At 39.4% G+C, this 10,141-nt stretch overlaps 1 protein-coding gene across 1 annotated transcript in view; it reads left to right on the top strand.

The window, feature by feature from the left end:
* Window positions 1–10,141, top strand: part of LONP2 (lon peptidase 2, peroxisomal) — an 85,202-nt gene that overhangs the window by 8,251 nt on the left and 66,810 nt on the right. The window contains exons 3-7 of the mRNA XM_010843980.1: window positions 739–1,105; window positions 2,968–3,099; window positions 4,380–4,502; window positions 6,551–6,714; window positions 9,410–9,504. Coding sequence (XP_010842282.1) covers window positions 739–1,105; window positions 2,968–3,099; window positions 4,380–4,502; window positions 6,551–6,714; window positions 9,410–9,504 — 881 coding nt within the window. The remainder of the gene's footprint in view (window positions 1–738; window positions 1,106–2,967; window positions 3,100–4,379; window positions 4,503–6,550; window positions 6,715–9,409; window positions 9,505–10,141) is intronic.

Genomic DNA, 10,141 nt, shown 5'->3' with positions numbered 1-10,141 from the left:
GTGCAGCAGAGTGTGTGTGTGTGTGTGTGTGTGTGTGTGTGCGCGCGCGCGCGCGCGCGCACTCAGTAGTGTCCAACTCTTTGCGACTTCATAATGCTAGTGTATATTCTGGTGAAAGATTACCTCATTCCCAGCTGGCAAAATTAATTTAAACTATGTAAATCTCAACAGCTTTTACGTTTTTATGTTTAAATAATCCAAATGCTTAGGAATTTCTACCTAATTCTTAAAACATCTAATTAGAATGAGATGGCACCATAGCAGGTGGTAGGGACTTAACAGACCGTGCTGTTGTTACTGTTTAGTCATGTCTGACTTTTTGTGACCCCATGTACTGTAGTCCTGCCAGGCTCCTCTGTCCATGGGATTTCCCAGGCAAGAATACTGGAGTGGGTTGCCATTTCCTTTTTCAGTGGATCTTCTAGACCCAAGGATTGAACCCAGATCTCCTTCATTGGTGAAAAGAAGTGAAAGTCGCTCAGTCATATCTGACTCTTTGTGACCCCATGGACTATACAGTCCATGGAATTCTCCAGGCCGGAATACTGGAGTGGGTAGCCTTTCCCTTCTCCAGGGGATCTTCCCAACCCAGGGATCGAACCCAGGTCTCCCACATTGCAGGCAGAATCTTTACAAGCTGAGCCACAAGGGAAGCCCCCCTCATTGGTAGGTGGATTCTTTACCACTGAGCCACCAGGAAAGCCCAACAGACAGTGCACCGGATGCTGAATGAAATAGAGAAGTAATTCATTTGCACTTTAGATGTTCTTTGCTTTTTGATGAATTTCTCGGAAAAGGCAAGCCTTTTGAGGTGAGTTTCTGCCCTGCATACCGAGCATTTGTAACGCTGCTGTTCTGTGTGTTTTTCAGGATTGGGACAGCTGCACTGGCAGTCCAGGTTGTGGGCAGTAACTGGCCCAAGCCCCACTATACTTTGCTGATAACAGGCCTGTGCCGCTTCCAGATCATACAGGTTGTGAAAGAGAAGCCGTATCCTGTTGCCGAGGTGGAACAGTTGGACCGGCTGGAGGAGTTCCCTAATACCTGTAAGACTAGGGAGGAGCTCGGAGAGCTATCCGAACAGTTTTACAAATATGCGGTACAAGTGAGTTGCTTTTAGTGTTTCCTTAAAATTCTCTTTTCTTTGGTTTCTTTGTTACCATAAGATGTGATAAATTTGTTGAGTGGTGAAGTGTTCAGGCAGTATGTGCTTAGAAGATTTAGTGATATATTGATTTCAAATTGCTTTTGTCTGGGCTTGTATCTCAGTTTTTCTAGGACATGCTAGCCAACGCTTTCTAAAATTTTTCCAAAGAGTGTTTCTGGAGCTTTCCTTGTAACTTTCAGTGTCTCCACACCAGATAGTTATTAAACCTAAATAATCTTAAATGTTAAAATATTGAACAGAAGCTGTTTGTCACTAGAAGATCTAGGCAGCACACTATATGTCACGTTGGTTCAGAAGTCAGGATCACACTGTGGCTGGTGTGGAAGATAAAGTCCATGGTTTCACATGTGGTTGAAACCTCGATCCTCTAGAATTCTGGGAGGGATGCACACATTAGGTGTACATTAAACATTGGACTCCTTAATTCTAGGTTTGAGTTTTAATTCTCGATTGAGCAGAAAGCTTCTCCCCTCACCCCCAAAGCATATGCTTTTATGCTTTTATTCACTTCAGATCTTACTGAAGTATATTACAAAATGTAGTCTTGTGTGTTCTATTGATGTAACCCAGTGACTAAGCTGGAACTGTGTGGGACAGGCAGTGTCTAAAGGCCTTGATTATAAACTCTATTGACTATTGAAAGTGTGTAGGGCAGGTGTTCATAGCCTGTGGTGTTTGTACTTGATGTGGCATTTGAAGGGACACATTTCTAGTGTGGTGAACAACAGGAACATAGAGAATTTTGAACTACATCCACTCTCAGAACTGAAAGGAAAAACCTACTTGAAGAGAGAAGCTTCAGTTTGAGAACCAGAGTAAGTGAATATGCTATTTAGGAATGAAGGCGATTAAGGGGAAAGTAGAATTTATCTTCCTTTTCCTGAGTGATCATCCCTGAGTCTCAGTTCCTCTCTTGGACATAGCATCATAGCTTCTTTCTTTATACTTTACTTCTCCCCACTTTAAATCAACAGAAAGTTTTAAATATGTTAAGATTTTATAATGACATTCAAGGAATTTTTATAACATCACCACAGTTACACCACCATCGTGCAAAAGGCAAGGGGAGCTTTATCAACAGCCCCACTGAATATCACAGTTACCGAAAGTTTGCCTGGAGCTTGATCTGTCTTAACTCCAGGCTATACCCTGGAACTCGTTTTTTTTTTTTTTTTTTTTTTTTAAGTCATTCAGTCAGTGCTCAGATTTTAACTAATCCTGTGTTCTACTAAAAACAGTATTTCAGCTACTGACTGGTTAACATAATCAGCCATGTTAAATTTCCAGAATTTGATAATTACACTCTGTAAGAGAATACGTATCCTTATTCTTAAGAACAAGGTCATGATGTCTGCAGTTTATTCTGACATGTTTAGCAATATTTGTGTGTTGTGTGTGTGTGTGTAGAGTTGGGGAGAGAGAAAGCAGATGTGGCAAAGTGTTAACCGATGATGAATTTAGGGGGAGTTTATTAGGGGAAGGAGTTTCTTTATACTACTGTAACTTTTCTATAAATTTTACTTTTTTAAAATAAAATCACTGATTTACAAACACTTTTATAAACATTATTATTACCCACTTTTGAGCCATTTTTGCTTTTCATTCCAACTGACATTTTAACTATACTTCTCTTTTCCTTTGAGTCCTGTAAAAATGCCTGGACCCTAATAATCAGTGATTGTTCGGAAGCAAGGACTTTCTTTGTGACCCAAACTTAAACCTGTATGACAATTTGATTTTTTAAAATCACAAATAATGCCCAATTTTATTAAAAAGGACTTTTTTTTCTCCCTTTGTAGTTGGTTGAAATGTTGGATATGTCTGTCCCTGCAGTTGCTAAATTGAGACGTCTTTTAGATAGTCTTCCAAGGGAAGCTTTACCAGACATTCTGACATCAATTATCCGAACAAGCAACAAAGAGAAGCTCCAGGTCAGTGTTCCCCTCCGGAATGCCACGCTGCTTTGTCACTTCTTATTCAGATCTAGGTAGTAAGTTTTGACTTTCAGGTAAGAGATACTGGAGACCCACAGAAGTAGTTAAGATACATTTACACTTAAATTGACTTTAAAGTGATTGCTTTACATTTTTGTGTACCCAGACAGTTCTTGCCTTTGCATTATCAGTACTGGTAGTTTGTTAACTTAGGAAAAAGTTTAAGTGAGAATGACTTTTTAAAAATGTGGAGCTGTGACCTTTCCCTTGTATATAATAAGTCTGCATTGTTAGAATTCTTCGTGTTTCTTACAGAAACCACAGCTATGATGTGTTATCTATGATTTTTTTTTTATGGTTTTCAACTTCTATTTGTTTAAAGTGAAATGAGTTTAAAAGACACTTGAAAAATAATCCAAATGTGGATTCTTAGATTTGAATGTCTTTTCTCCAAACTATTGGAGAAGGAAATGGCCATCCACTCCAGTACTCTTGCCTGGACAATCCCATGGATGGAGGAGCCTGGTGGGCTACAGTCCATGGGGTTGCAAAGAGTCAGACATGACTGAGTGACTTCACATTCTCCAAACTATAACAGTTTTCCTGTACACTTATTTTTGTACTATTTTTAAGCGATCTGTTTTATTGACTCTTCGGAGAACATTAAACTACCTTCCTTATTTCGTCAGTTTATTTAATGCTTAAGTCTAACAATTATACTAGCCAATGCGACTAATGCAGATAGGTTGTGTTTAAACACAAGAATTCGGTTTAGCTGGTAGGAGCAGAGAACGCAGGAGTTCTCCCGACTGACCTAGCTTGGGCTTAGCAAGGGCATTTTACTGAGGAACCAGAGAGCATTACTCACTCAAATCATTCTTGGAGGTTGGTTAAAATGTTCCTAGGCTCTTGTGTATGTAAAATGTTAAATTTTTTGAACCTATAATTTGTTTAGACCTCCTACATAGACACATCTGGGCTTTCAGAGGATAATTCCCGGGAAAGACTTGACATAAAATGTGTTTTGTTCTTGCTCTTGGAACAATGTCTTGGCTTCATCTTTTAAATAGAAACTCAAGATAGTTATTCTTATCTTTGTTTTCGGATTCTGGTATTTATGTCAGATGACCTTGCTGATAATTTGGTTGTGTTCGCCATAGTGTAGCTGTGAATATTGAGAGGTGTTATCTTTTTTACTTAGCAGTTTAAGTCATGAGTCTTGACTGCCTTATTTCTGGAGCATGTATTTCTGAGAGAGAGATGCTGTAACGTTTCAGATTTTAGATGCTGTGAGTCTGGAGGAACGGTTCAAGATGACCATACCGCTGCTTGTCAGACAAATCGAAGGCCTGAAATTGCTTCAGAAAACCAGAAAACACAAGCAAGATGATGATAAGCGGGTAAATCCTCCTTTTAACCCATTTCTTTAGGTTCTTTAGTTGTTTCTGTGTGAGGTAAGGTTCAGTTGTTTTCTTTTTTTTTTTTAAGAAAAAAATTGGGGGAATAAAGAAAGGAACAAAGAAGAAACAAGTTCGTTGTCTCTTTCACCCAAGTTACTGATAAAATTTTGAATTCTAGTTTGTTTCCCTCTGCCCCTTCTCCATGTTTGGACTTTTTTTTTCCTTTGAAGCATGTAGACATTTTCTCATGTTTCATTTTGATACTCATTGAAAGGGATAGTTTACTAAGCCATTTCTTTTTCTGTGTGTGTGATGTTTTCAATATATTAAAAATTAACAAATAACCATGACGACTATCTTTGAGTATGATTTTTTTTCCCACTGCATACAGTATTTATTAAGAGCATACCACAAAATTATTTTCTAAAAGGACTGACTGAATGTGTTGTGCCATACTTTGGCTTTTTAAAAATTATTTCGTACTGTTTTAAGTTTTTGACTTGACTTTTTTTGTTTTAATTTATAAACGTTTCAATTTTCATTTGTGCAAACTGTTAGTCTTAGTTTAATATTTCTGTTTTTATAAAATTATATTTTTGCTGTTTTATGTTTTTAACTTTTATATTTGACTGTATTAAATAGGTAATTTCATAAGTTAAATAAACTCTAAGGCCTTTAAGTTAAATGCCAGTATATCATTTTGCTCCAGGAACAGCTAGAGTTGATTCATGGTGTTAATGAGTTGAGAATTTCAAAAGAGTAGGTGGTTTTTAAAACATGGTAGAGTGGAGAAGGCAATGGCACCCCATTCCAGTACTCTTGCCTGGAAAATTCCACGGACGGAGGAGCCTGGTAGGTGGCAGTCCATGGGGTCGCTAAGAGTCGGACACGACTGAGCGACTTCACTTTCACTTTCCACTTTCATGCATTGGAGAAGGAAATGGCAACCCATTCCAGTGTTCTTGCCTGAAGAATCCCAGGGACGGGGGAGCCTGGTGGGCTGCCGTCTATGGGGTTGCACAGAGTCGGACACGACTGAAGTGACTTAGCAGCAGCAGAGAGTCACAGAGAAGGAGAGCTTAAATAAGACCATTTGACTTGGCAGAGGAGACTGTTGTTGGGTTTCAGGGAACAATTTCAGCACACTGGAGACAAAAGTCAAAGTACAAAGTACAAATTATTAAGTAACCAGAAAGGAAGGGGAAGTGGTGATTAGTGCCTCTTGTTGGAAAAGCAGAACATCACAAGGGAAGTAAATAGTGTATACTGCTAAGCTGCTAAGCTGCTTCAGTTGTGTCCGACTCTGTGCGACCCCAGAGACGGCAGCCCACCAGGCTCCCCCGTCCCTGGGATTCTCCTGGCAAGAATACTGAAGTGGGTTGCCATTTCCTTCTCCAATGCATAAAAGTGAAAAGTGAAAGTGAAGTCGCTATCGTGTCCGACTCTTCACGACCCCCTGGACTGCAGCCTACCAGGTGCCTCCGTCCATGGGATTTTCCAGGCAAGAGTACTGGAGTGGGGTGCCATTGCCTTCTCCGAAATAGTGTATAGTTAATTGGAAAAAACCATAGATAAGTTAAAACATTTTCAAAGGCTGAAGACTTTTCTGCTTGTTACAGATGAAGAGAATAGAGGCAGTAGCTGAAAGGTTAATGATGTTAAAAAGAAACTTTGTATTGTAGGGAGAAAATGGAATTTATTCAGTTGCCAAATGATGAGTAGTCATTAAGTATATCAAGAAAATAGTGGCTGCAGTAGTAGCCCAAGAAGAGACAATTCTTAGATGTTTTCATCATTACTAGTAGCCAATTTCTTGAATTTTTTCTTCTCATGCTGGTAGTGTTAGCATGTATGGAAGAAACACGTCCATCTCATCTTCATCTGCTTTTTAAATTCTGCTCCGTCCATATGTTCATGTTCCTCCTCATCATTCTGAACTTCAGTTCCTAAAGCTTTAGACTCTACCCGTAAAAATGTCTCCTGCCACTCGGTGCTTCGTCCCCAGTTTACTTGGGCACACGGTTTTTCATTCCTGCTTTATCTTGTAGGTCATCGCAATACGGCCTATGAGAAGGATTACACATGTCCCAGGTGCTCTAGCGGACGAGGATGAGGATGAAGATAACGATGACATTGTCATGCTGGAGAAAAAGATACGGACATCCAGCATGCCGGAACAGGCCCACAAAGTCTGTGTCAAAGAGATAAAAAGGTAGGTTGTAGAAGCTGTTCGTTCATTAGGATTTTCATTTGCTTATTAACGTTAAAAACTGTTGCTCATGGAAGTGAATCTGCTACTTTGTGTTACAAAGCTGATCTCTCATTTCACAGTCTTTTATCTTTCTCCTTTCCCTTATATTTAGTACAGTTACGGACCACTCTATTCATCTTACCTTTCCACTGTTATCTCTTTATCGCTTATATTTCTTATGTTTATGGCTTTCCTAATTCTCAGGTTGTAGCGGTGATCTGTGAGGTGCTTTCTCTTCTTTATTCCTCCATCAGAATCTGATTCTTAATACTTAATACTCCTGAACCAACACCACGTTGAGCATTTTCTTTTTCTTGAGTGCTGAATATACTAAGTGATGTAACTTTTCCATCTACTGGATGCTGTCAGGCACAAGTCACTATTGCCTTTTCATAGTCTTAAGGCCATACTTTACTTAGAAATAATGTTTATGCGGTCATTGTGTTCTTTGCACATCACTGTTTTCGTCCTTAGATTAACTTTAGGAGGCAGGGACAATCATTTTTGCTTTCATTCAAGATAAAGTACAGGGGAACCTTGCTGACAGAATAGGGTACATGAGTTGATCACATTTTCTGGATAATCTCAGGGTTGAAGCCAATTTTTTCTTTCCATACTTATAACATTCTGACTGTATTGCATTTTTTTAATGAGTGGATTGTAATCAACCTAAATGTATGATCAGGAACTACAGATTTGACTTCTGAGACGCACAGTTAAGAACATAAGTAAATGTCATTGAGGTATTTTACAGTGACTCTGACATTTTACAGTGACAAATGCAGAACATCTATTATGTACAGAACACTTTATTAAGCACTGCATATATTATGGAAGTGCATTATTTTAATTAAATATCTGATGAGCTTTCTCTCTGATACAAGACAATATGTAATTATTGTATTATACATGATTAGGCACCTAAGTAAATCACTGGGTAATTGACTTGAGACTCTTCCTATGAGATACAGATATTGATAAGGCCTTACATATTTCAAGGATAGGATCAGAGTGCTAGTTTGCAAGTATCTGTTTAAACAAAATAATCTTTTTATTACCTAGATTTTTATTAGGTTGATGCAAAAGTAATAGTAGTTTTAGAACACATCTTTATTAATCAAAATAGGAACCATTACAATCAACACATTTTTGCCAATGAGAAATAAGTTTGCTTATTCCTGTAGCACTAAACTCTGTGCTTTGGGATTCAGTGAACTCTTGGAAAGCATTTTCAGCCTCTTGATGGTTATTGGAAGCATTTTCCCTGCAAAAAGTTGTCGAGAAGCTTGAAGAAGTGGTAGTCGGTTGGTGAGAGGTCAGGTGAATATGGCGGATGAGGCAAAACTTTGTAGCCCAATTGGTTCAACTTTGGAAGCGTTGGTTGTGCGCTGTGTGGTTGGGCAATTGTGGAGAAGAATTGGGCCCATTCTGTGACCAGCGCCAGCTGCAGGCATTGCGGTTTTCAGTGCATCTCTTCGATGTACTGAGAATACTTCTCAGATGCAGTGGTTTTGCCAGGATTCAGAAAGCGGTAGTGGAACAGACACGCAGCAGACCACCAGACAGTGACTGCGACCTTTTTCTGGTACAAGTTTGGCTTTGGAAAGTGCTTTGGAGCTTCTCAGTCCAACTACTGAGCTGGTCATCCCTGGTTGTCATCTAAAATCCACTTTTCATCGCACATCACAATCTTACTGAGAAATGGTTTGAAGTTGTTGCGTGTTTCAAAACTATGAGTTTTTTGATTTGCAGTCAGCTCAGAAGGCATCTGCTTATCAAGCTTTTTTACCTTTCCAATTTGATTCAGATGCTAAATGACCATAGAATGGCTGACGTCGAGTTCTTCGGCAACTTCTTATGTAGTTGTAAGAGGATCAGCTTCAATGATTGCTCTTAATTGGTCATTATCGCCTTCCCATAGCTAGTCGTTGCACTCCTCATCTTCACAACTCTCATCTCCTTTGCAAAATTTCTTGAACCACCGCTGCACTGTACATTCATTAAGCAGTTTCTGAGCCATATGCGTTATTGATGTTGTGACTTGTCTCTGCTGCTTTAAAACCCATTTTGAACCTGAATAAGATATCATAGAATTTGGTTTTTGTCTAACATCATTTCCCCAGTCTAAAATAAACAGCAAGTAATAAGTCATTAGCAAAAAACATAGAAATGCACATTAAAATGATGTATAGCATAACCACATTTATTAAGAATATATTCCAATATCAAATGGCAGAGTTCAACAATGCAAAAACCACAGTTATGTTGAAAAGTGAAAGTGAAATTTGTCAGTCTTGTCCAACTCTTTGTGACCCCATGGACTGTAGCCTGCCAGGATCCTTTGTCCATGGAATTCTCCAGGCAAGAAAACTGGAGTGAGTAGCCATTCCCTTCTCCAGGGGATCTTCCCTACCCAGGGATCTCCTGCATTGCAGGCAGATTCTCTACTGTCTGAGCCACCAGGGAAGCCCCAGTTACTTTAGCTAAGTTATGGAAGCTAACAGTTACATTAGCACCAGCCTAATAAAAACATTTTCAGATTTGTTTAGCCAAAAATGCGTGATACATCTGACCAAGAAAGGGAGATATGCTTGGTTTTCTGTTTCACAGAATTTTTCTGTTCCTGAAAGGTTTGCTGTGTATTCTTTCCCCACAGGCTCAAAAAAATGCCTCAGTCAATGCCAGAATATGCTCTGACTAGAAATTATTTAGAACTTATGGTGGAGCTTCCCTGGAACAAAAGTACAACTGGTGAGTGCACAAATAACACCTTTTCTTGCAGTCTAATTGTCTCTCAGGAAGCTCGAGCAAATTCTGGTGAAATATTTCCCATTGATTATCTTTCTGTTATAGTAGTTCATGATGTAAACTATTTAGAGACTGAACTTGTGTCATAGGTTTTAGGAAGTAAAGGAAAAGAGGGTGCTGCGTAAAAGTGCCTTTTGCCTAATTCTGGAGAAGGTAGGATTTTCTGTAATTGGTGAATATGTGTTTCTCGATACCAATAGTCAATCAGATAATAAGCTTTGTATTTATGTACTCTTTGCCAGGAGCATAGGAAAACAAAACAGTTTTGAGGTAGTTGGCAATAAGTGCCAAATAAGTACTGCTGCTGCTGCCGCGAAGTCACTTCAGTCGTGTCCGACTCTGTGCGACCCCATAGGCGGCAGCCCACCAGGCTCCCCCGTCCCTGGGATTCTTCAGGCAAGAACACTGGAGTGGGTTGCCATTTCCTTCTCCAATGCATGAGAGTGAAAAGTGAAAGTGAAGTCGCTCAGTCATGTCCGACTCTTAGCAACCCCATGGACTGCCCACCAGGGTCCTCCATCCATGGGATTTTCAGGCAAGAATACTGGAGTGGGGTGCCATTGCCTTCTCCAAATAAGTA

Source organism: Bison bison, unplaced genomic scaffold (genome assembly GCF_000754665.1).
Source record: "Bison bison bison isolate TAMUID 2011002044 unplaced genomic scaffold, Bison_UMD1.0 scf7180017864192, whole genome shotgun sequence".
NCBI classification, from domain to species: Eukaryota; Metazoa; Chordata; class Mammalia; order Artiodactyla; family Bovidae; genus Bison; species Bison bison.
Note: the sequence above shows the minus strand (reverse complement) of the source record. Positions and strands in the feature narration are given on the sequence as shown.